The sequence below is a fragment of the Alexandromys fortis genome, unplaced genomic scaffold, assembly GCF_014885135.2.
Source record: "Alexandromys fortis isolate MF-2015 unplaced genomic scaffold, M_Fortis_MF-2015_v1.1 scaffold_104, whole genome shotgun sequence".
Taxonomy (NCBI): domain Eukaryota; kingdom Metazoa; phylum Chordata; class Mammalia; order Rodentia; family Cricetidae; genus Alexandromys; species Alexandromys fortis.
This window is the reverse complement of record NW_026068000.1, coordinates 4,275,052-4,302,687: the sequence shown is the minus strand read 5'-3', so window position 1 is coordinate 4,302,687 and position 27,636 is coordinate 4,275,052. Positions and strand designations below refer to the sequence as shown.

Below are 27,636 nucleotides of genomic sequence, written 5' to 3'. Positions count from 1 at the left end.
GAACTGTCCTGGAATTTTGAGTGTGCAAGTTTGTTATTCTGAGCCATTTGATTAAATTTAACCACAGGAAACTCTTCCAAGTCCTAATGAAGCAGCAATTACATCTAAAAAGGGAGTCAAGCCAAAAAACATCCTTTCCCAGAATCTCTCCTTCAAACATCAGACTGCAATATAAGCTCCGTGGTTCTCATTTCACGATAGTCCCAGCTCTCTGAGCTGCGGGAAACATGGGAAGCAAAAGACAAGGGAGTGATCCAGCAACAAGTCTGTGATGGGAAAGGCTGCTACTGCACACACACACAGGTGTGTGTGCGTGTGTGCACATATAGAGAAAGCTACAAGCACTTCTTAAAAAACAAAAATTTAAATTAGAAATAGCATCACTATGTCTAAAATGAAGGATAATGTGTTTAAATTTTATTTTTGGTCAAGATAAAGACTCTGAGAAACGGATCACCATCTACTCTAGAAATGAAGGCTCTCTTTTGCGCCCAAACAAACCTGTGCTTGGTTTTTCTTTCTTGGGAGACAATTGGTATTCAATCACTAATCCACCACGAAGACAAACCAAGGCTTTTGGATGATTAAAGACGCGAGGGTTACAGCAATCAACTGGACTCAGGGTGCAGTGGGACAGTCTTTGCAGCAGGCCTCACCTCGCATTTCCGCCGTGCCAGGGCATTTCAGATTAGTAATGCAACGGCCTGGGACGTCGGAGGCAGAGAAATAATGTCAAAAGCAATTCTTCACATTCGGATCCCACCACATCATGTGCAAATAGTGAACTTAAACAGGTAAATGCAATTTGCTCCTTCCAAAGTATCCATTTTTATCTCTTATGAAGAGATGAAGCCACATCCATTTCTAACGCCTCAAGGTAAAGAGGGTGGCATGAATCATAAGTGCAGAGAATGTCTGAAGGATTTAGAAGCAATCTTTTCATAATATATCTTTGGGTGAGGAAGTGGAGTTATGAGTTACTCAAAATTCATAAAGATTATTAAGTTTCTATCCTCACAGAAGAGGTGCCACCACTGTATCTCCGCATTACACTGTCAGTGCTCCAGCCCCAACTACCCAGAGTCTGGTTTCGGTCCTAGACGTTCATCTATTATATGGCATTAGCGCTTTGCAGAATAAAATAAAGGTTCCATTGCCTTCCAAACCAAACAACAACAACACCAAAACAAATTGCTTCCACGGGAACCAGCCTACGGCTGCTGGATGTACTGGATTTCCGCTCCTCGCCCTATCAGCATTCCTTCATGTAAGTGATTGTAGCAGGTAAGTAAGTTCCCATTTCAGCACCTTGCCTGGAGATTATCAGCTTGTGTGTTTGTGCCTGCTGGGCTATTTGAATGATTACCCTAGCCCCCAAAGCCCTCAGCAAGGACTAGTTTTGGACCCAAGGCAGTGACCCTTCACAGTGAGGAGGCCTCCTGAACCACAGTCAGCTCTCCTGCCTGATGAATTTCCACCCACCAGCTCATCTCAACGCAGCCTATGGGCTTCATGGCTTTCCTCCTTTCTCTTCACTTAAGTCTATGTGAAGTTATGAAACATATTTTTCTAGTCCTCCCAGGAGCAAGGCCAGGTTCACAATTTGACCTCTGAAACACAGCAGACAGCCTGATAGAGCTGAGCCTCCGTGCTCCCTGCCTGGCCTGTACAAACCGTAACATGGAGCATGGAGCAATGTGACTTATGGGAAATGACAGGCGATGGATCAGTAGGGGGAAATAATGGGATTTAATCACGTGAAGGTATTGCAGGCACAGAGTTCCCTTGCAGCAAGCTGTCCAGCACAGGTGAGAGCAGGCGTGGAGGAGCTAACAACGTCCGGTCACTAGTGGTACTCTTTTCATCGGATCAGGTGCCAGGATGCTGGCAACGCCCAGAGACTCTGCTGCCCTTCAAGTCTGTGTCTCTTCCAAATAATTTTAAGCAAACACATGAAAACATGTATAAATTCCAGAGATGTCTTCTGTGTGTGAGAAGCCATCCAGGGGACAGTCAGGCTCATGTGGAAGACCGTCACAGACTAATTAAGGACACTGCTGTTCAAAGAGGAAGGCTGACCCGCAGTCTTATTTACACACTTTCCAGCCAGAGGGCTGTGAAGGGGGGCCCAATGGGGCGTTTCTATCTGAAACCCAAGGGCACCCCCTCACCCAGAGACAGGAGAGGAGACACAAGCGCTTCAATTATCCTGGTATGGAAACACATGCCAGGCCTCTTCCGTCTGCCATCAGGAGGCACAGCTACCGCTCATCGACGGAATCTTATTCCTTCTTGCGCTCTCCTATGCATTCATTAAGAAGGGCATTCAGAGGCAAAAACAATGAGCTCTTTAGACAGAAGGCAGCAATTCAAAAACTGCAAAACTTCAGCTTTCAAAAATAGCCCGAGTGACCTCTTGCAGTACTCTGACCACTCCACAGCAAGCAGGAGGCAACCCCTGTGATGAGCGGATTCTGGCAAAGTTTCTCTTCACAGATGATGCACAGCTTAAGCTATAATGAGTTTTTGGGTTACAAATGCTGAACACATTAATATTCCTTGATGATAATTATCACAGTATAAGCACCTTTCCCAATGTGAGTAGCATAAAGCAACTGAAGCAGCATTTTTACTACATTTGAAACAAGCTGGAAAATGGGATTTTCTACTCTTGTAACCCGAGGTCAACATACATCAAGCATTGCATATTAAACACACCTATATATGAAGCCCATCTAGTCATCTTTCCCGTTTGTTTCGTGTATACATAAAGTCATCTCCTTTATCCAGTATTTCTAATGGAAACCTTCATTCAGGCATCTATGTGATATACATAATCACAAAACAACATGGATTTTCTCTTCATCATCAGGATTCTTATGTTTCTGCTTACTGAGATCAGAGGGCATGCCCTACAGATGATACTTGTATCTGTGCAGTCTGAATGAATTCTGTGGCCACTGGCTGCATATAAAACAGAAGGGAAACTACGGCTGAACACATAGGCTCTGAGACGAACCCAGCCCACCCAGCCTCCAAAGCAGAGCCAACCCCGGCTTTCCTTTCCACCTTCAAAGCCGAGGATGCAGCAGAGCTGAAGGGTCTGTGCGAATGCTAAGCTACTGCTCCAAGAGGGCAGAGTGACCTCAGCATCACCGAAAACTCTGACAAACTAATGTGCATTCCAAATTAAAAGGGCAATTAATATTTAGGTAATAACCATCAAATATTACCTGAAGATGCCCTACAGCACACTGTATTTGTGTACAGGAGTAACAACACACCCAAAACAGTTGCTGGCAAGGCTGGTTCTGTGTACTCTCCACAGTGTGACTGGCTAATCCAGACTGAACGGATTATCAATTGATTTTCTCTCACTTTTCCTGCTTTTGTTCACCTTATCAAATGAAAAAAAACCAAAAAAGAAAAAGGAAAAAGGGAAAAAACGCAGACACTCCCCATAGGGCTCAGCTGATGTTTGGGAGGCTCACAATAATCAGAAGAGAGCGCTCTCCCTTTTGGTGGGCGCTGGTGACATTTTCACACTCACTGTCAATCTCCACAGCGCTCGTGATTTACCGTGACAAAAATGAGAGTCAGTCTCAACTCTTAATCCGGGCACCATGAACGGGTTTATGTTCTGTGGTGTAGATCTGTTGAACTCACTGGTATCATGTTAGAGTACACTTTATTTAGAAAATATACCACGCTACAACTGCTTTGAGTTCTCGAATATCATTTTTATTTATGTGCTGCAAAAAAATACCTTAAAATCCTTAAAATCCCATTTAAAAAGATGCTAAGGTTCTTTAACAGTGTTCTTGGCTTCTTAGATACTATGCTGTGAGAGATGCAGAAGCATGGCACACAGAGCCTCCCTTCCCTTCTGAACTTGATGCTGGCGCTTGTTTTGAACACTGCAAGCCCATTCATCAGGAGAATTGATGCATTTTAAAAAGTCCTCATTTACTAGCAGATAAATGAGCTTAGAGAATCTTTTTTAGTGCAGAAATGACTGAAAACCTATTTGGTTTTTACTGTAAAAAATTTGCTTTATTGTGGCTAGAAAAAAAAAAGAACCTACAAGGCATTTAAAAGGCCTTTTAAAAATAATGTGTAAGGGTTAATGTTTTGGAGTATAAGGAAGTAGGCTATAGCTTTAATTCGTCAGAATATAAACATATCAAAACAAAACAACAAATTACCATGTCCATCAAATCTGGAAATAATATCTGAAATCCAAGTCATATAATTAGATTGCCCATCCAGAATGTTGATTTTGACTGTGAAATTTTTAATTAAAAGTTTTAATTAAAATGATCTCACAAGTAAAAAAAACACATCACACAGTGAAATTAAACAGACACTGTCTATAGATCTCAGTGTTGACTATGACATGGTTGGAGGGTGACTTCATTTGCAGCTACAGTGAATGACTGTTCCAACAAGTTAAGCTTATTTTTGCTAACCTTTACAATATTTCTAGCTAAAATTATGCCTTGAAAAATTAACATTTACTCTTTGACAGTGGCTAGAAAAGTAGGATCCCCCCCCCACACACACAAAAGGTAGCTCTCTTCTTAAAAACATATGCTATAATGTGGTTTAAAGAACAGCCCTTCTCCTACAGAGCTGCGGAGGAGCACTCAGTGTCAACACCCTGACAATATCTGTTCTCTAGTCCTCAGTGGAGACACTCGCTTTGGAAAATGGCTTGTGGTGACTTACTAAATTCAAGCCATTTCAATTAGTATTACTGCACATTAAAAATTAATTGCATTACTGAGTGGATTAAGGTTTAAATTTCAATTCTACGCTATGTGCCCTAGAAATGACAGCTAAAAAATCAATGCTCCTAGGCCCACAGTCGGAAGTGTGTATGGTCGGAGAGCGTGGGACTGGCGTCATGGCCATGCAGTTTTAACAGACTTGATGTTCAATTGAAGGTGTGTCAGTTCTCAGTCTCAATTTGTGGCTTGAATGCTGCAGACTCAGAGGAAGAAAAACAGCTGCACTAAGATGTATCAGCCACACGAAGAGTTGGGAAAACCAGTCACAGACACCATGTTTCTGACACTAAAGAGATTATCAGAGACCCAAAATTCCTACCTAACTATAGAGAGTCCAAACCTGAAGAGTCCTTCATAGTGCTCTTCAGGTAGCACACAAGACCCCTGACTTCAACACGAGTTGGCTTCCTATTAGTTTGTAGAACACAGGTAGGGTCAGAAAATAAGGGAAATCAATTTATAGCATTTACTAGAAAGGGGAATATATACCAAAGATAGGCATGTCACACAGCAAACCCGGTGCAGAAATCAATCAGGAATGTGCTTCGGTGCTGGGGTCTTAACTAGGGACAACACGGAACACTAATGAAATGGAAGTAAAGTCATGTAGTAGAGAAAGGAGAAAGACGACAGAGAGGAGAGAAAAAAAAGTTCAGCCACAAGGAGGCTGGGGTGATATTTTGTTTTGAGGGGTACTGTAACAATATTGATCAAGAAATATTGGTCTTGAACCAGTTATGTCATTGGAGGACTTCTGTGAATTATTAAAGAATTTTGGGGAGGGGCACATCAGGATGGTCACCGCCATCCACTCACTAGAGAGTACTGGCATCTGCATAGAAGGGTAACCTGGGCCCTCACCACCCACTCTTGTAGGAAGCTGAAGGGAACAACAATACAACTGGACTCAATAGAGTCAATCACTATCCATAAAGAACACAGAGCCACCTGGACTATCTTGGCTTTGAAACTGAATGGTGATTGGTATGATCATCAGAGAAGAAAAGGGATGTCTGCCTTGTTCTTCAAGCTCCCCTGCACGGTGCATCAGTGTCCAACAGCAAGTCAGGCGGTGAGGGAGTCAAGAAGATGGGATGTAATAACAACAATAAAAAGAATAATCTGGTACAAATGGACCCCAAGGTGTAGTAGGCTTCCCTCTGTGACAATCACCCTTCACTGCAATTTAGTGATGTGGCTTCATTACAATACCGCATACAAAGGGGCAACACACAGAGCCGCAGTGGTGCTACTCAGCAGCACCAGGCACAAGCCACCCCAGCAGCCACTGCTCCTGGGACAAAGTCAGATCACTCCAAAGTGAGTAGACTTGGAAAAAAAAAAAAAGCAAACAAAATAAAACACTGAATGGAGGTGTGGCCGGGATATAGCACGGTACTGGGTCTTGGAGAAAGAGAAGAAAAGATTCGCAGGGGAAGCATGTTTCCTTAGTGAAATATTACAGGGATAGCAAATTAGTCTGAATTAAACATCCATTGGAGGCATAACAACGTGCAGCTTGGCTAAGGGCGAGGAGAAAGAGCACACAGCGCTTCCTGTTTGGAAAACATAAATAGGTTCACTGAGTCCTATTTTATCCTCCCTGAAATGGAGAGAAGCAATGGTTTGAGGTGAACAGCCACACTGCAAATTCAAATTCGTATTGTTTAAAAGTGAGAATGACTGCTTTTCTAATTCCTGCCTGCTGTAGCCGGAGGTCTGACTCCTCAGTCAGGGCTCACAGGAGGCTGAAGCGAGGTGTTGAGGGAAGGAGGAAGATGCTCTTCAGCAAGGATCATTGAGTATGTCATTGGTTAATTCTTGCTCTATGCTCCTCATTAGCATGACTCTCAAGTTTCTGGTATCATATCCGAAATATTAAGACATAATAACGGCGAAGGTGCAGATAATTGGATATTAACCAGAACATACTTGACTGGGCAGGAGGTAGAGCCCTGCTTAAACTAATCCTGAAACATATTAATCACCAATTAATGAAAGGGTTTCAAATTCATTTTCTATTATAGAACACCTCCGAGTACCTAAGCTTTTTCTAACAAATGAATTGGAATAACAGGGTAGAAAGAGGAGATACAATACAGCCGTCTGGTGATGCCTTGAACTAATGCATTTACAGTTTGCTGTCAGAGGGTCATGAAAACTGCAGTAAAAGCCCTGATTGCTCTTTACAGAGTCTGGAGCAACAAAGAGAGGGTGTGCTCCAAAGTCCAGAGGCCCTGCAGAAATTCCAAATGTACATATCTCTTTCAGTAGCAGAGCTTTGGCTAAATATTTCATCAGAAGGCTGTCGAGCTATTATTTAAGTCTTCCAGCCCAGATAGGTCTGCAGTTTTCCAGATGAACCTCAGATGTACGCTCCAACCACCAAAGCACTGGATAGGAGCTCAGAGAGCTGCACAAAGATGGGTACCACACACAACAAACTGGGGCAGGAATAAAGAAGCAGCGTGCTAAGGTGCTGGGGCCAAGTCTAGAGAGGACAGGAGAGCCCCTCTGACATGTAAATAAAGCGACACAGAAGAGAGACAGGGCAGAGGCACACCGACACAGTTCTGCTCCGGCCTCTGACCTACCTTTGTGATCTTTTCAGCTCTTTTCTAAAATGTCTAGGAACATTCAAGTTAGAGAAATAGCTACAGGAATGCCTTTCAATACTCAGGGAATGCAAAGAGACCTAAGAGGTTATCTGCCTTTAGAGATTCTAATGTCTTTTCATTTTTAAACGTGGAGAAGGAACATTTGCCTCCGAGAGGAAACAGTGTGTGTGTTGCTGCAGAGCCGCTGTAGCGAGGCGCGTGCCTGCTTCCCGCCTTTGGAGGCTGAACTGGATGGAAGGAGCGAGAAAACTTAACAGAGATTATTTTCTCCCAATTCTGTTGTTTGTTGATTTTAATGTTAATAACTCTTAAATAAGCACTCAGGGCAGAGGAACTGAGGCAGGCTAGCAAGTGGGCCCTTTTATCAACAATTTTGCCCCAGAAATACACAAACAGTCCAATGGCTCTTCATTAGCAAACAAATCAACAAGTGCTATTTTAATGCATGACTTTGTTCCTTCTCTGTGGGGACCTTAGTTGAGAGAGTGATGTGCAGTACAGAGAAAGGAATCATCAGCCACAGTGTCCCTGGGCTCTCTCCATTGAGGACTTCGCAGCCTCTGCTTAAAGAGTGCATTTAATTGACTGATAGACAGTAGCTTCTTTGTTCGCAGAAGACAGCGAAGTAATGGCAGCTTGAAAATCGTAGCATCTACGGGGTCTCCTGAGACCAGTAACAGGGGGATATGTGTCAGGAATAAATAAATAATCTAATTATTAAGCCACTTCCTGTCAAGTTAACTCCAATTTGTTGGCTTTTGAAGGCAACAAAACGAGGCATTTTTCCTCATTATGCTTCTCTTTTTATACCAGTGGTAATCACAGGCGGATTAAAGGGTGCCTGATTGGTTTTTTTGTCAAGGATCTGAGAAGCAGCCAACAGTACAGAAAAACAGAGTTGGGGTTAGAAGAAATTTCATGCCTGTCTCCTTTCCAGCTCCTGAACAGCCCACACGGCTGCCCCATACGGTGCAGCCAGCTGTACAGCAAATGTGTACCCCTCCAACTGAGGCCTACCGGGCCACAGGCGCCATCCTGAGAGCTGTGAGATACCTTGCAATCTTGGCAGGTAGCTACTGCTGTCATAGGCATAATTCTAAAGGTGACCTACGAAACCCCGTCAGCGCTCCAAGTGCAACAATATGAGCAGCTGAAGTTCTACACCCACTCTCCACATTGGCTCTCCCCTCCTTTGTTTACTGCGATTAGCAGCCACGCAACTAAGAACGAACTTACAGAAATGGGTCGTCAGAGACCTTTTCTCTGGCTGCATGAGACGGGCTCCTGTGGAAATAGGTCAGCATGCATTTGTGCGGCATGCAGCATGCATGTGTGTAGGATCCATTGTGTGGGTGTGCTTGAATCCAACAGTGCGGAGGGACCCCTTTTTATTTATTACTGGTGAGTTTCTGTGCCCTCCGTTCAGAAATATCCTGCAAGCTTCGTGTGGTATAGACGACGGAAGTCAAGGGCAAGGAAAAAATGAGACGCAGAAGCACAGCCACGTGACACTGCCCATGCACTCTGTAGAACCCAAGAGGCCGGGCTGGCAGTCATGCTGCCCGAGAGTGAGGCTCTTCCATGGCCCCGTAAAGAGCATTATGTCCTAAGAGGTGACAGCAAACTCAATTGTGGGTCTGTCTTCAGGCTCAGGCAAACCCTCTTTCCAACAGCAAATTACACAAGGAATGTCTAGGAGGCTTTCTTTAAGGCTAGTAAGTCAGAACCTGCAGTAGCTGCTAAGGCATTTTAGTCTTGTAAGTCTGCTAACACACATAAGGATAAACACCAGGATTTGTCTTCCAACAGCACCAAGCAGAAGCCGTACACAAAGTCTGTCACCATGAATCTCTCAGACTGCAAAGAACTCGGGGCACTCGGGAAGACGCTGCCTAATTCCAAAGTCTACTTTTCTTTTCAACTGACCTTGCTTTTAGGAAGGCAGCTGAAAGCCAAGGCTCGGTGTGTTCCCACAGTCCTCCGCTCCTGGCAAACAGTGTAGCTATATTGTATTTATGCTAGTTGATGTCCTTTATGAATACATCTTGAATTTTTGTTAAATTGTGCAGATAATTAAAGCCTCTTCATATTTACAGTCCGCTTCATTGGTATCGTGAATTCTGTTTTCACTTACTGTCTGCAAATCCCCTCTCTGAACAATTTCAAACTAAGCAATAACACTTCATTTTACGTAAGTTTTATCTGATGTCCCCATACAGAGCAGCCAGCTGTACAGCAAATGTGTGGGTCTCAAACTGGGGCCTACCAGGCCACGGACTCCATTCTGAGATCTATACGGCACCTTGCTGTCACTGGCAAGCTCTCCCAGCTATCACTGTGGCCACGGCTCAACATTGCACACAACTTAAAATTATCTGATTATTAGAATTTGTGGCCCACACTCCATTTTATCCTTTATTTAATCTATCCCCCGATCACACATTGGTTTAAATGTTTTGGCTGGTTTACAGATCATGCCGCCATCTGCACAGTAGGTGTGACACCATTTTTTTTTAGACAAAAGTTAACGTTACAAACAAAGATAAAGTCATCTGAAATGCCTTGGTGTTTGTTATTCTGCCTAGCTCACTTGGACCAACTCTAAGAAATAAATAGAATTATCCGTGTAAATCGATGAACATCTATGAAAAACAACACCCAGCAGAACGCTGAGCTTGCTCCATTACCTACGTTAATATCCTGACAGCTGAGGAGAGATGACCTGGCCCACTCCTCATCTCTCCTGTACAGATGGCTATTAAAGAGAAAGTACCCCTTTTGTATGGCCCATGCAGAAACCCTTTATGGGCTTTTCAAATAAGCCAGCATTGCCCACATGAGGGTAGCTTTCTCTTGCCATTAAACTGCCCAGATTTCATCTTTTTTAATCCAGCTCTTGATGAAAGAAGCCAATATTTCCTCATATGCAACATCAAATGCTTGATTTCTTAATTCTCCGAACTTTTAAGTAACCAAATGAAGATTTTTTTTTAATTCAATAATCTCCTTTAGAGTCAATGTAAATCATGGCTCTATAGAATACCAATGATTTTCCTTAAAACGGTATGGGTGGTCTCTCCCTCACATACGTGTATGTGTGCTCATGTGCACACAGACAGAAACGCATTTATATTCCACATATATTCATACCTATAGACATTACAATAAATTCCTTTTTATTTATTGTTTTTACAAGTGCCAATGAAGGCAGGGAGTTTGAAGTAAAGCATAGCTCTTTGACTTTCTAGAAGAGATCAAGATATATTTAATTATTTCCGTCAAAGTCAAGGAAAATCTGAAGCTAGTCTAGACCCCCGTGTTTTAGGTTTTGTCTCTTTTAGAGCAAGAGCTCTCAAGTTTAAATGCTTCAGAGATGGCACGGAACACTACACCAGACGTTAACGATTACTTGGAAAGCAGTCCATCTAGTGACAAAAAGAGAAGGAAGGAATGCCTTTTGTCACCTTGGGCATCAACAAAATTGCAAGACATATGAACGCCACTTGCTATAAGACCAGACTAAAATGCCACTGATTCCTCCAAACTGATTTATGCATTCTTTTTGTCGTGGCATTAGCGAAACACAGCAGAAGCTCCATGCCATCTAGGGCACATATATTCCTGCATGCACAGTGCATGCTCAGTGCTGTATGGGGCACATATATTCCTGCATGCACAGCACATGTTCAGTGCTGTATGGGGCACATACATTCCTACATGCACAGCGCATGCTCCATGCCATATGGGGCACATATATTCCTGAATACATAGCAAAGTGTTGAGTCTCTTCGCAATTTTAAAAATACTTATCCATAAAACACTGAGTATTAGAGACCTGGATAAAAAGTCAATATCTTTGCATTGCTCTTTTCAGACAGGCTATTATTTATGATGCCAAATTCCACTGTAGCTTTTCTAAGATGTAAATATATTTTTTCCTAAAATGCTAGCTAGCACTACTAACTATTACATCTGATTTTTTTCAATTCGTTTCACAAAATGGGTATTATGAATCCTTACATGTAATTATTACAATACAATCTTATTATCAATGCGAAAATATAAATGAAACAAAAGAAAATCTATTTCTAGGTAGATCTTTCAAAATAATTCATAGGAAAATAATCTGTAGCTACTCTTTCATAGTCTATCCACGAACTCTGAAGGAAGGGTTAAACATGGCCACAACTATGTCCTGACTACTTCTCTCCCAAGTTCACAGCGGCAGCAACCATTCCAAGGACAATGGCCCACCTCCCCTTCGGTCACTTCTTTGTCGAGCTGACTGGCCCTTCACGGTGACATGCTGCCAGCTGCCCATCACCAGCCACTCACAATTTGCTCACTGTGTTTCATGAGACAGTTGTTTGTAGCTGTTTGGAACACATTCATCCCTTTAGGGATTTATGTGCTCGCTGCAATGCCAACCTCCATAGTGAACGAGATTTCTTTCTAACTAAAATAGATAATTAGAGGCTGGTAATTATTGGTCAAGAATTATCAGAGTGAAAAAATTAAGCTCCTCATAAAAAGCTCTTGGCAGTGGCCTCTCTTTACACCATCCCAGGCCTAGCAGCCCTTATTCCAAGCACTTACACATTCACTCTGCTATGGTTGAGCCTCGTAATTTTATATGAGGCCATCCCTTCATGGGGTTAAATACATTTAGATTTCCCGGGTCCGTCTCTTCATTGTTAATATCTACCAAATAATAGTAACCAGAAATCGCACAGAGGAAAATAACAATCAATCTTTACTACTCGATAGGAAGAGAAGGGTAGATATACATTAAAAGTCATGATGCATAATGGCTTCTTTTGGGATTCTAAAAGTATGGTCAAAAATGAACAAAGACTATGTGAAAAGAACAAAAGAGGACAAAAAAGTTCTCATTTACCACAGACATTAGCCTTCCCCCCAGGAAAGCTGTTAAAACATTTGGTAGTTCACTCCTTCCCCCAATCTCTCCCTCACTCTTTGAGAATGTGTATGTAAAAAAGAAAAAATATCCCTAAGTAATTACTGGTTTTATATATATATATATATATGACCAATATATATGTATATTACATATATATGTATATTAGCAAAACCATGTTAAAATATGGTAAACAGAAAAGATTTTATTTTTTTCTGACATATCTGTCTATTAGCAAAATCATGTCAAAATGTGGTAAACAGAAAAGATTTTATTTTTTCTTTAATAGACATATGCCAAATCCCTGGCACATTTTATGAAATAATTACTCTGCAATTGAGATTATATGTCCACACCTAGCGACAAACAGCATGTAAGGACGCCTCCCTTACGTATGTGGTGGAATCATCAATGACTTCCTTTCGCAAATGTCCATCATCAATAGCATGAAACTAGTACGCTCAGAAAGAGGACGATTGGACGTTGCCTAAAAAACCTATGCACTCCCCAGAAACATGCAAAGGGCTTAGCTACAGGGGGACTTTAAGTCACAGTTCACTGGGGGCATCTGCAGACCTCGTTTTCTACCAGAAGACACGGTTCTTCCTCCAGACTGATTGTAAAATGAAATCTGCAAAAATACTAGCCATCCTCTTAGCCAAGTTAAGAGGCTTTTCAGACAACCCCTAATCCCTCTTCCCCTACTAAATGTCTAGTTCAGATTATTTTTTTATTAGATAAAAAATACACACAGATACACAATCTAAAAATACCTAGCCTCAATGGAGGTATTTTAGCCAACAAAATAATGCTGCCTGCCTCATTTGAAAGACTAAGTATCACAATGGGATTTTAAAAGGGGCATCTCAGCCTTGCGACTCCCTCCTGTTTCACGCTCCCTCTCTGGATAGGAGAAAGGGGTTTAAGAACTTGGATGCCTGGTCAACAGACAGAGCAATTAAGTGGAGGCTATTCACTTTGTTTAGAGTGCAAGAGAATCACATATTATTAAAAATAGCCTGAATATAAAATAATCAGGCCTCCGTGAGAGGGAAAGGCATTCGCTTCCCTGATAAAAGGTGAATTGTTAGTGCTCAGATCCCAAGGGGAGAAGAGAGTCATAGTAATCCACTATTAGAGAGAGGGGAAGACTTGGGAGAGCACTAACGATGCGAGGAACATAAGACAAATACGAAGAGAAGCAGTTGAAAAAAAGAAAAAGATGAGGCAGGCAGGCTGATGGCGCAGACAAAATGATGGTGAAACTGGAGAGCCGAAAAGATCTCTCAACACTCCACGTTCAAGCCAGACCCCACTTGTGGAAAAGCCATTAACACTGTGGTCGAGATGCATCCTACGTGCTCATCTGCATGGTGGATGAAGCAGAACCCCAGAAAGGAACTTTACACTGAAGGGGTCTGGACAGGAGCAGCATCCACTACATAGTCTCTGGCCAGAAGATCTGAAAGCCAAGGCTAAGGAAACCACCATGGGCAGAATCACCCATGACCACCAAGCAATGCTGAAGAAACACGGGATGGGTAAATATGAACGGTTGTCATTTGGCAGGGAACATTTTTTTTCCTGTCCTTTTCTCTTAAGAAGAAAAAAAAATGCAATTTTGGAGGTTTACACAGGGTACTTTTTTTCAGGATTCTGAACAGGAGGCAATTTGCAAGGAACATTCTGAGAATCCCTTTCATGCTGTGATTATCTGCTGCAGGCTTAAGATGACCTTATAATACTATTCTGCCATGTTAAAGAATATATTAACTTAATGCATAAAAATCACTACTAGCCTTCACACTCAAACATGGCAAATGATCAATGCATCAACCGTGTCATGTATATGGTCCAGTTTCCAGTTAATAACTTAGTTTTTTAAAAATCAATAGCAATCATCTATAAAGTCTTATCATTTGAAAAAAGCTAAGGCTATTGAAAAGCTATGAATCAATTTTCCAACATGTTTCTTAATTTATCTTCTCTAGTTTAGACAAAAACATTGCAAGTTCTGCTACTGTAATTTTCCTGTGCTGGGGTTAGAGTAACCCTAAAATGTATATTTTTACATTCTTAAAACACTGTTCCTTGGCTGTATGATACAAATTAGTCCCCCTAGAAACAAATTCCATATCTAAAGTGTTGAATTTTCCTTCCTATCTTACAAAGTTTCTTATTAGCTCAAAGTAAGGTTAACTGGACTTTAAAATATTATGTATTACTTTTTTATGTGTTTATAAATTATGAAATAAAAACACACATGTTAGCCGGGCGGTCTAATGGTCTAATCCCAGCACTCGGGAGGCAGAGACAGGCGGATCTCTGTGAGTTCGAGGTCAGCCTGGTCTACAAGAGCTAGTTCCAGGACAGGCTCCAAAGCTACAGACAAACCCTGTCTCAGGGAAAAAAAAAAAAGAACCACTCATGCACTCAGGTTATAAAAATACAAATACAAAGGAGTAACAAAATAGTACAAAATAATAGCAATTGTCATTTTCTAGTGGCAAAAGATGTGCTTGATAAAGTTTAATTGTCTGATAAAATTCTTAGCATTGTTACTAAGTGCTTATCAAATTAAAAAACAGACACTAACCCCTGAGGAATTCATGGATAATGGGACAATATGAGTAGGTGAAAATATTGTTGTTTTAGTTCTAGCTTATCTAGTAAATGCAATACCCTAAAATCACTGGCCTGGAGTAGCTTCAGATATCTTTTCCCTATCCACTTTTATAAAGATCTATGGAAAATTTGGTGGGGAATTAAAAAATGATTACTGAATTTTTTACGTGATCTTTATGATCATGATTATTTCCAGGCTGTTGAAACCATACTTATAAAACTATTTTATGGCAATTTAAATTATTTATGTTTCCCCATCACAAAAACTCACCACTTTGGATTTTGATACAAAGATGCTTAAGCAACACACAGCAGTGCCATTATCATAATAACTTCTGAAATTAAAACCTGTCTAAAACTCTATGGAAAGCTAACATCCAGTTCATTAACCATTCCTGTTAGTTTTCAATAATGCAAAAATGATTACAAGTTTAATTTGTTAATCACCTGTGCTTTGACTGGCAGAACATAGATAATCCTCTGCAGAAGTCTAAACTAGCCCTCACAGAAAATAAAACATGCTAATGCCTTACCAGGTCTAATAAGAGGAATAAAAAAAAATCAATCATTCCTAGGTAAGCCATTGATGGCAGAACAATTAATTCATCTTTAATGCTTTTAATTACATAGGCGCTGATTGATGTACATGCATACAAGAAAAACAAATCAGTAATAAGGGGCAGAGAATCACTTACCAATCATGTGATTTGCCACATGAACCTGGATGTCCCACTCGTTGTAGAAAACCATCTGACACTTGATGCACTGGTACGTCTTCTTCTGAGAAAACAAGTATAAACAGGGTGACTTAGACACACGTGTCTAACTGCTCCCACTCAAAACAAACTAGAGACAAAATCCTTTGTGCTCTTTCCAAGATATTGGTTTTGCCCATGTGGCTGATTAAAATTCTGTGGATTTCTCAGACAAATACCATGAGTTTCTTATCAAGACTCTGAGAGTTGACAGCCATACCAAAGGTTGATCTATGTATAAGAAACAAAGGCACCATATTATGAAATAACATAAAATAATACAAATGCTCTTAAGCTCAAAAACAGACACTAGTATTTTAAAATGTCTATAACAAATGGCTCAATTTCAAACATCAATGTCTTTGAGAATCAGATACAGTTTAATTCTGACCAAAGTCATGGTGGTAGTTGCTCCCACAAATGAGGAAGTGAAATGACTAGTAAGTTGAGGTTCACAGCATTTTAGACAGTGGAGCTAGCAATATGGCTTGGCAGTTAAGAGCACTTGTTGCTCTTTCAGTGGACCCAGGTTCAATTCCCATCATCCACATAAACAGTCACAACTGTCTGTCACTCTAGTTCCCAGGGATTGGCTACCTTCTGGCCTCTAGGGCACCTGTCCCTAACATTGTGCACAGACATACATGCAAACAAAATACTCACACACATATAATGAATATAATTTTTTAATATAATGATTTTTTATCCAAAGTCTGAAAGGCAGGTAATGCTTTTGAGATTCTAATTCATTTAAATATGTACTTCTCTTCTTAGGAAGTTGTATCAGAATAAACATGACAGTCCAATGAAATAGATGGACACAGTGTTTAAGATAATCTTTAGGGTATACGCAAAACTGAGCCTCAGAAGAAGGAGAAAGGTGGGCCTGGTGCCATCGTGACACAGAAGTGGGAAGAGAAGGAAAATCTCTTCAGTCTCAAATGAGGCGGCCTGATAAGCAGATAGTGTGGGCTGATCCTTATTATCAGTTTCAGTGCATCCGGGGGACTCGATAATTAAAAGTTGGTTGTTCTGTACAGAATACACCATCCTGTACATTTCTTTGCAATTAAAGACCATTTACAATTAAAGACCATTTTGAAAAATTAAAACTACCATGATGAAACAAGAAACTATGAGATCTCTCAAATGTGAAAAAATTATACCTGTAAAACTGCATACATGATGTGTGTTATAATCATTCCCATGAGATTAAACTTTCACATGCAGTCATACCACAGGTTTTACTCATGGTATTATAGGAAATATGAATTATAAATTATAATTCATTTTGAGGAGTTCAAGTTGTTTATGGGATTAAAAAAATGAAGTTAATCATAAAAATAGTATAATTATACTTGGAATTAAAAGAGATAAATACTACAAATGTCAAATTTTCCTAATTGTTAAAATCTACATAGTATTTTCTTCTACAACAATGGGCATTATACCTTGCAAACCTGGGAACTCAGGCGTGTCTCTAATCCAGGTGTCTAAATAATCCAATGGTCTATGCACATTAGAATACACTGGCCTGAATGCACTGAATCTAAAGCTACCCAGGGCATCAAACACCCTGACAATCAAGAAGAAAGACTTACTGCATGGAGCTGTCCCCTAGATTCTCTGACGGTGACGTACAGAGCGACATGTGCTGTGTAAATAACAGCCATCCCGTTTGTAACAGTATTTCCCTTTAGAACTAGTTAGAAAATATTTCTTGCTCCCTGATGGCCTACATTATATATTGTTTATTAGCATACTTCAAGCATCATTCCTGATATGTGACCTTGCTGAAAAACAACGAAACATAAACTTAATGGCTAGACTTTTCTCTTGTTATCACAGGAAAGCACAGACCATGTGGAACACTGTCTCCGAGCACGATGACTGATGGGCGTGTGGCTGGAATCTACTCGGGGTGCTCTTTCCTCCTCCTCCACTAATAAAGAATAAAACCAGTTGAAAAGCCAAGGTAATAAAATGCCAGCACTTCTGACTATCTTCAGAATGAACTGGCGTATCTGAAGACCCCTAAGTTTTTTGTCACTGAAGAAAATGCTCTGGTCACTACTGATAATCTGCACAGCTAATTCTCTCCACCTTGCAGTGTCTAAAATGTTTTCTCCTGCTTTATACCGACATGGTCGTGTTCTTAAATACATACACTAAACCTACAGTTAGAGGGAAGTATAAAGCAAGGTACCATGCCTTAACTACTCCAGCTCCATCCATCTCGGCATACTCCCCAGGTTTCTCAAAACAAAGCCATGATATTCAAATGGAGGTGTGCTAAAAAACGGTCCAGTGAAAACCATGGTGAAAATTCATTTTCACCTTTCAGCTTTTAGGATAGTAGATTTAAATGGCCTGTAAAGTACTCCTCATTACAAGAGGTTCTTTCACAATGTTTGAGAGCACTGCACGCCTGCACACCACCCTCTAAGTTGGTCCTTGAAGAGCTCCACACGGCTGAGATTCCCAGGGACTCACCCTACCAGGCCCCATCCCTTCTCCCCTGCTTTCAACCACTGCTCCCAGCCTAGGCTGTGGCTATAAAGAGCAGGACGAATCCCATGTCTAATAGACAGTTACATTAACCCCCTTTTCAGTCTGAGAGTAGAGACCCTTCACAACAGACTCCTGAATGGCTTTCCAACATGATACTCTCCCTCCAGTCACTCTACCAAACAGAACCCCAAGTGAAGTCAGACGCCTGAGGGGTGACCTGATGCTGCACAGTGCCAGAGGACTGTCACCTCCCTTAGGACAACTGCTTCCATTTATATAAAAGACAACAACAAAAAAGGCAAGGAAGATAATTCCTCTTAAAAGCAGGTGAAGTAGAAACAGAACCTCCATTGTTTGGGCCCCAGATTGGCCTTGATCAACGCTTAGGTTGTCAATTTACTTGAAATGCTAATTCAGTACCATTTTTAAAAGAGACTTTTTTTTTTCATTAGCCTTTTTAAATGTGCTGCTTGGGAGTGGGATTGTCATTTCCTGATTGTTCTCTTTTGTTTTCTGATACTGATAGATGTAATTATCAAGGATACAACTTTTTTCTAGCACCTCATTATTTTTGATTGATTTTGAGAACAATTTAAACGTGCCTCTTTGACATTTTTGTTTTCAGCTATACTCTGGTTAAGGTATTCAGAGACTTTCAGAAAAGAACATCTCATAAGTTAAAAAAAATGATTAAAGATCTCTAATAACGTATAGTAGAAAAATTCCTTTTTTTGATTAACTCTATCTCCCTCTACTTGATCTCTGCCTGTTGGCTTTTAGACTACATTTATGTTACCAAATTAAAAATTATGAATTTATAAAAGATTATTTTTTAGAGTTGTAGATTGCTTTGATTTTAACATATAATAATTACATTAAAAAAAACCAGTGAGGCCATAGTCACCCTCAAAGACAGAAACCAATCTCAGTTGCCACCATGACTCTTAGATACGTCTCTAAGTATGACGTCCCCTTTTGCAGATCGCCCTTCCTTTCTTTTTAATTGTTGTGAAACAGAATCTCCCTGGACATCTCAAGCTGGATTCAAACTTAACATTCTCCTCTTCAGCCTTCAAGTACTATGATTACAGATGTCTGCCTACACCTGGTGATGTAAATTTCTGTTTCTGACAACTGGCAATCAAAGGGTCAGAAACAATTGGCTTTTCCCCATTCCAGGGGGGAATTTAGTTTGTGAGGTCTTGGTCATGAATGTTTAAGTAAGAAATCAAAACAAAGAAACAAGAAAAAAGAAAAAAAAAAAAAAGGTAGACAGAAATGCTGTAATGAGAAGCCGCCACCCTGCAGTGGTCTGGGTAAGCATTAGTACCTGCTGGCTACTTAGGAAAGGGACCTCTGCGTCCCTGAAAAAAACGATACCTTAAACAACCTTTATAGCCAACAGCCTAGTTCTTAGCAAATACAAAGACAGAAGAATAAACATGGGCCTGAGGGCTGGGCAGGGAGCGGGAGGGGTGCAACACATCACCCACAATATTCTCTTAGAGAACTGGGCTATTACCTTTAAAATATCCAGGTCACAGGAGGAGAAAGGTGACCCAGGTGACCCAGAAAAATCTCTTCACTGAATGTAACATAAGAGGGCTGACTTGGCGGTGAAGTATCTGTGCCAACTAGAGAAGTGTGGTCACCATCTGATGACTAGGTGTTATTAGGGGCTACTGGGTATCTGCCTAGGGTGGAGGATGGTAAGGTATGCAATGGGCAAGGCCCTTTACATCAGGAGAATCGCGCGCACATATAGAGGTGAAGTGGTTTATTTGTATGGATTTTTACTCTGTTCCCTCCCTGTCACTTTAACATAGTTCTGGCAGGTAAATCTGAAATCCCATTTTAGAAGCAGGCTCTCCTTCTTGTGGAGCACACTGGCTTTGACACTATCAGAGATGATGGGAAACAGGTTAGAATAAGGAAGGACTATTTCTGCTGCCTTGGTCTCAAGTCCCCAATGATCACAGACCCTTCTCTGAGACTTACATTGTAGAACAGGTTCCAAACTCCTGCAGTTCATTGCAGGAGTTATCTATTTTCTCCTAGTATTCTGTCATTTTAACACCCTATTTCAACTATGATCTTATTTCAATACTAAAAGAACAGTTTCAATCTGAGATCTTATGAAAGCCTTCTCATTAAATTAATATAGTTATTAGGTCTCTGCAAACTTTGTCCAGAACCTTCTACATGACCAACGCTGAAGCCTTTCTACCCTGCTCTCGTATATCAACTGCTGTTCCCTACCTGCCTTTAGATATTGGTACGAACACCTGAATTCTGACGCAGGGAATCCTGCCCTAATGCAAGCTACTGGTTTACAGGGCTGTCTGGTCTAGAGTCATCTCCACCAAAGCGTCAATTCAAGGGCCAGCTTCTGTTGCTAATTTTAGATATTCAAATACTCTTGGCTTTTTTGTGTTTTCCTGAGCTTAAATTTGCTTAAAATGCTGTCAGTCTTCTTAGTGAGAATTGCAATCTTTGTAAACTCTCAAGCCTACCAAGAAATAGTTATCATTGTAAACTATCAAACCTACCACCTCATTTCCAACTTTGTCAGTCTGTCACATTTGGTGATTTTTTTTCCCCAATTCATCCAAGTCTTGATTTGAAGCCCACTTGGAATGAATGAGTTTTGCCATTACCTCTCTAATGTTATTCCAGTCTGCTGGACCTGAGCCTCACAGAGCGGCATTTCCTGTATACCTGCCCTGCTGCAGGATAGAGGACACACAACATGCTCAATTTAAAACCAGAAACCCTGATCATTTCATTAGATGCTGAAAAAGCTTTTGACAAAATTCAACATCCCTTTATGATAAAAGTCTTGGAGAGATTAGGGATACAAGGGTCATACCTAAATATAATAAAAGCTATTTACAGCAAACCGACAGCTAACATCAAACTAAACGGAGAGAAACTCAAAGCCATCCCACTAAAATCAGGAACACGACAAGGCTGTCCACTCTCTCCATACCTTTTCAATATAGTGCTTGAAGTTTTAGCAATAGCAATAAGACAACATAAGGGGATCAAGGGGATTCGAATTGGAAAGGAAGAAGTTAAACTTTCATTATTTGCAGATGATATGATAGTGTACATAAGTGACCCTCAAAACTCCACCAAGAAACTTTTACAGCTGATAAATACCTTTAGTAATGTGGCAGGATACAAGATCAACTCCAAAAAATCAGTCGCCCTCTTATACACAAAGGATATGGAAGCAGAGAGGGAAATCAGAGAAACATCACCTTTCACGATAGCCACAAACAGCATAAAAGATCTGGGAGTAACTCTAACCAAGGAAGTGAAAGATCTATTTGACAAGAACTTTAATGCATTGAAGAAAGAAATTGAAGAGGATACCAGAAAATGGAAGAATCTCCCTTGCTCTTGGATTGGGAGGATCAACATAGTAAAAATGGCAATTCTACCAAAGGCAATTTATAGATTCAATGCAATCCCCATCAAGGTCCCATCAAAATTCTTCACAGATCTTGAGAGGACAATAATCAACTTTATATGGAAAAACAAAAAACCCAGGATTGCCAAAACAATCTTATACAATAAAGGAACTTCGGGAGGCATTACCATCCCTGACTTCAAACTCTATTACAGAGCTTCAGTATTGAAAACAGCTTGGTATTGGCATAAAAACATAGAAGTTGACCAAAGGAATCGTATAGAAGATCCAGATTTCAACCCACAAACCTATGAACACCTCATGTTCGATAAAGGAGCTAAAAGTATCCAATGGAAGAAAGAAAGCATCTTCAACAAATGGTGCTGGCACAACTGGATGTCAACCTGTAGAAGAATGAAAATAGACCCATATCTATCACCATGCACAAAACTCAAGTCCAAATGGATCAAAGACCTCAATATCAGTCTGAACACACTGAACCTGATAGAAGAGAAAGTGGGAAGTACCCTACAACAGATGTGCACAGGCGATCGCTTCCTATGTATAACCCCAGCAGCACAGACATTAAGGGCAACATTGAATAAATGGGACCTACTGAAACTGAGAAGCTTCTGCAAAGCAAAGGACACTGTCACTAAGACAAAAAGGCAACCCACTGACTGGGAGAAGATCTTCACCACCCCCGCAACAGACAAAGGTCTGATCTCCAAAATATATAAAGAACTCAAGAAACTAGACGTTAAAATGCTAATTAACCCTATTAAAAAATGGGGCACTGATCTGAACAGAGAATTCTCAACAGAAGAAATTCAAATGGCTAAAAGACACTTAAGGTTATGCTCAACCTCCTTAGCGATCAGGGAAATGCAAATCAAAACAACTTTGAGATATCATCTTACACCTGTCAGAATGGCGAAAATCAAAAACACCTATGATAGCCTTTGCTGGAGAGGTTGTGAAGAAAGGGGTACCCTCATCCATTGCTGGTGGGAATGCAAACTTGTGCAATCACTTTGGAAAGCAGTGTGGCGGTTTCTCAGGAAATTCGGGATCAACCTACCCCTGGACCCAGCAATGCCACTCTTGGGAATATACCCAAGAGATGCCCGATCATATGACAGGGGCATTTGTTCAACTATGTTCATAGCAGCATTATTTGTAATAGCCAGAACCTGGAAACAACCTAGATGTCCTTCAATGGAAGAATGGATGAAGAAAGTGTGGAATTTATACACATTAGAATACTACTCAGCGGTAAAAAACAATGACTTCTCGAATTTTGCATGCAAATGGATGGAAATAGAAAACACTATCCTGAGTGAGGTAACCCAGACCCAAAAAGATGAACATGGGATGTACTCATTCATAATTGGTTTCTAGAGATAAATAAAGGTCAGTGAGTCTATAATTTGATCTTCTAAAGAAGCTAAATAAGAAGGTGATCCCAAAGAAAAACATATAGCTATCCTCCTGATTATGGGAAGTAGACAAGATTGCCGGGCAAAAAATGGGATCTTGCGGGTGGGGTGGGAGGGAGGTAAGGGGAGATGGGGAGAGAAAAGTGAGAAGGGGAGGTTGGGGGGAACTTGGGAAACGGGATGTTTGGGATAAAGGAAGGTTGGATAGGGGAGCAGGGAAGCACACATCTTAATTCAGGGAGCCATCTTAGGGTTGGCAAGAGATTTGGTGCTCCCAGGTGCCCAGGGCGATGTCCCCAGTTAGTTCCTGGGGCAGCTGAGGACAGAGAACCTGAAATGACCCTATCCTATAGCCATACTGATGAATATCTTGCATATCACCATAGAACCTTCATCTGGTGATGGATGGAGATAGAGACAGAGACCCACACTGGAGCACCGGACTGAGCTCCCAAGGTCCCAATGAGGAGCAGATGGAGGGAGAACACGAGCAAGGATGTCAGGACCACGGGGGGTGCACCCACCCACCGAGACAGTGGGGGCTGATCTATTGTGAGCTCATCAAGGCCAGCTGGACTGCGACTGAAAAAGCATGGGATAAAACCGGACTCTCTGAATATGGCGGACAATGAGGGCTGCTGAGAAGCCAAGGACAATGCCACTGGGTTTTGATCCTACTTCATGTTCTGGCTTTGTGGGAGCCTAGCCAGTTTGGATGTCCACCTTCCTAGACCAGGATGGAGCGGGGAGGACTTTGGACTTTCCACAGGGCAGGGAACCCTGACTGCCCCTCAGACTGGAGAGGGAGAGGGAGAGGAGAGGGAGGAGGGGGGAAAAGGGAGACGGGGAGGGAAATGGGAGGCGGGAAGGAGGCGGAAAAAAATTAAAAAAAAAAAAAAATAAAATAAAACCAGAAACCTGCCTCTTTTCCTGCTCCTTTAACTCTCTAGCTGAAAAACGCATGTACTAAACAGTGATCAACAACGGAACTTTTATTTCCAATTTCTTGTCAAGAGAAGGAAATCGTCCTATTGCTGCTTTATTTATTTGCTTATTGTTGATTTATTTACTTGTGCACATGCCTCTCTGGAGTACACGGGCCTGAACTCAGAGCCACATGGACACTAAGCCAGCACTCTGTCACTGAATTACCCCAGAGCTCCTCACCTCGGTCGGTCTAGCTTAAAAAGCAATGCTGAAAGTTAAGCATGGTGGCACACAGTACAATCTCACTACTCAGAGGCCAGAGTTCAAAGCCAGGGGCTGGAGGAAGGGCACAATGGTTAAGAACACTGGCTGCTCTTCCAGAGGACCCAGATTCAATTCTCAGCACCCACATAGTGACTCATCTGTAACTCGGGTCCCTCAGGAATCTGATGCCCTCTTCTTTCCCCCAGGACAGCAGGCATGCATGTGGTACACACTCATATAGCTCAGTAACACCTATACAAACAAAATAAATAAACAGGAATTTAAAACCATCCTGGATTATACAACAATGGTATTTTTAAAAATTTTAAAATAGATAAATGAATAAGTACCACATTGGCCTTGTCTTATAAGAAGGACTTAATTTAAAGTCCCATTGTAAAAGAGTCCTGTAGTCCCACTGACCTGCAGGCCCTTGCCTTTGGCCTCAATGTCACACTCAGTTTCTGTGCCTCAAGGATGAAGGGTAGTTTTGCATTTGACTTTGTCTGCATGGCTTCCTGTGTTTCTGTTTCATCACCATTATTCCATGTTTGAAGCTTCGGAGTGTAAAACTGCAGTACCACTTCTTGTAGCCCTCAGTTTCCTTTATTTCACCAGTCTCAAGGAAGGAAAGGACAGTCGGAAATGCTGTTCGAATCCTGACAACGGGATGCTCTACAATGATGCTAAAACATACTCAGCCCAGTTATATGCAGCCATCCTAGTAGGAAAGACACTCTAGAATGTTCTTTCTACAATCGGTCGCTATTCCGTGGCTTCATGGTTCAGCTGAGTGATGTCATCTAATGGCTGTGAATCTTAGCTAACTTCACTGTGAACTGAAAAGAGTAAAGCTTACATCTTAGAGTTACATGTGAAATGAGAACTGTAGAGGCGCACTTAGCACTCACAACAGTAACTGCCTCTGTTGTTCCTTATCATGGGGACGTAATGCAAGGGTACCAAGGGCACACGAGATTCCGACTGAAGGCCAGCTCTAAAGGTGGACTTTAGCAGCGTATTAATATTTCTTTCAAGTCAAACACGCAAATTTGGATTTTATGACCTTTAAGAGTCATAAAACAATCTCTAGTTCGAAAAGCTCAATAGTTGATAGTATAAAGGACACCATAGTTAGCAACAGGGTGGAGAGACGGAAAGGATGAGGTTGAAGAAAATCTGTATAAAGATTCAAACCAGGCCAAGAAGACGGTACCCTGGGTAAAGTGTTCACTATGCAAGCGAGAAGACTGGAGTTCTGAGTGGCAGCATAGGAAGGAACAGCAGCTCTCCTGGGATGCTAGAGCTTTGAAGGTGAAACAGGGCTTCCCTGAAACAAGGTAGCCAGCTAAAGTAACTGAATTAGAGAGTTCTGGGTTCAATGAGTACCCTGCCTCAGTGGAGAGTAATTGAGGAAGACACTGTGTCAACCTCCAAACACGCATGAACTCACATACATACACACCTGTATACATGTGTTCCCACACACATGTGAACACACACATACTTATGCATTAATTTACACAAAACCAGGTCAAATCAGCTAGATGAAACAAAAAACAAAAACAGTTTTTAATGTTTATAGCAATATATATTGCCATTCTAAAAAGAAACATATTAGTTATAAATTATATATGGTCAGGAACCCTTTCACTTGGAAGTATTTTGCTCGCAAGCAAATGGAAATTATGTACAATATATACTCATGTAGGAGTATAAAGAGTCAAAAGCTTTGTGCCAAAACTCAATAATTTAGACATATTAAGTTAGTCTCGTTTTCCACATAATAGTGGGATTAATACGAAAAGAAGTCATTCAACCCTGAGGGAAAAGTGGCTGAAATGTAACACAAGCTACTGGCAATGACAAGCTTGTCCACATAACCCAACGAAAAATGGAAGCGTCGTTATTGTGTAATCTTGGGGACTGGCTAGTACTTTGTCTAACGCCTGGCCCATGGCAAGCATTAACAACCGAGATCTCTGAATTCAGGGAACTGTAATACACTTTGGGGAAGGAAACACACAAACAGTAATGTACTCCAAGGAATTTGCCCAAAGAACATGGCAAAACAACCCAGGACCAAGCAGCTTCGTTGGTACCGTGAGTGGAGCAAGCTTCAGTCAGGTGGGGGCAGAACAACACAGCCAGGAGAAGTCAGAAAACAATGCCCTAGAGGAGACCCATGATCTGAAACAGAATAATTCTCTGGAGTCTAAATCTATTCCAAAGTGCCGATCACACACCAGGCATGACGCTCACGGTCTTGTGGGGCATTTGCTAGACTGAGGAGAACAATCATTAAAAAAAAAACAGGGTCAAAGATTGCTTCTGGCCAAGCAGCTAGACAGAAAACATGGCAGAAAGATAAAGCTTCCCCTAGTTCATAACAATCTGGACACAGACTATTGTTTTAATTGTGTCTTCTTAAAGCAGCATGGAAAAAGGACTTATTTGAGCAGATTTATTTTTGTCAATAAGATCTAAATCCGCAAAGATTTTTTTTAAAAAAATTTAAGCTACAACTAATTTCAAAATCAAAGAATAAAAAAGTCAAACCAGTTTTTTATTTTTTAGTGGATTTTTAAAACACTAGGTAAAATGTACTAAAACACTTTATTTCCAAATACATTTTTGATAGTCAACACTCAGGAAATAACTGAGTCTTCAAAAAAATCAACTCAAACAACCAAAATTTTATTTGAAAGATGGAGTCATACCTATTATACTCAGCGAATATTATGGAAAAATTATTTTGGAGATTATAAATTAAGAAATTTTGTAAAACTTAAAACTAATAAAAATAGAAAAGCAATATTTCAAATCAGTTCAAAATTAATTTTCAGAAATTTGCTTCAAACTTTGCATATTTACTTGAACTTGATGTTAGAAACTGGCTTTGTTTCTTAGGTTTCTCACTCAGCTGAGTTATTGCCTCTTTGTCCTTGTTACCCCAATGCATGTGTTGGTTTTCTTCTCAAAGGGGTCAGTTCATGCCCCGTCTTACCCAGGCTCCTACAGCACCTCAGGAGCTTACCTTACCTTTTCTGATCCCACTTAAAGGCAGAAAAAAATCAGTGAATCTTCGTCCCAGTGCCATGACCAATCTATGTGAACCCAACATCTTACAGCATTGTGCTTAGGACAATAAGTTGATAGGTTCTGTTATCGCCTGAATGCTAGGCAGTCTAGTCAGTCACCCTACACATACCACCTCCATTCAAAGGCATTTCCTTCCTCAGCATCCTTAGTCATCAGAGAAATGCAAATCAAAACAACTCTGAGATTCTGTCTTACATCTGTAAGAATGGCCAAGTTGGCCAGTAGCCAGGCCGGAAGTATAGGCGGGACAACCAGGCAGGAAGTACAGGCAA

General features: G+C 41.0%; 1 protein-coding gene across 3 annotated transcripts in view; it reads right to left on the bottom strand.

Annotated features, from left to right (window-relative positions):
- The window catches only part of Znf521 (zinc finger protein 521), a 294,857-nt gene that overhangs the window by 118,781 nt on the left and 148,440 nt on the right, over nucleotides 1-27,636 (bottom strand). For all 3 annotated transcript variants that reach the window (XM_050160679.1, XM_050160676.1, XM_050160678.1), the window contains one exon: nucleotides 15,647-15,731. In XM_050160679.1, coding sequence (XP_050016636.1) covers nucleotides 15,647-15,731 — 85 coding nt within the window. The remainder of the gene's footprint in view (nucleotides 1-15,646; nucleotides 15,732-27,636) is intronic.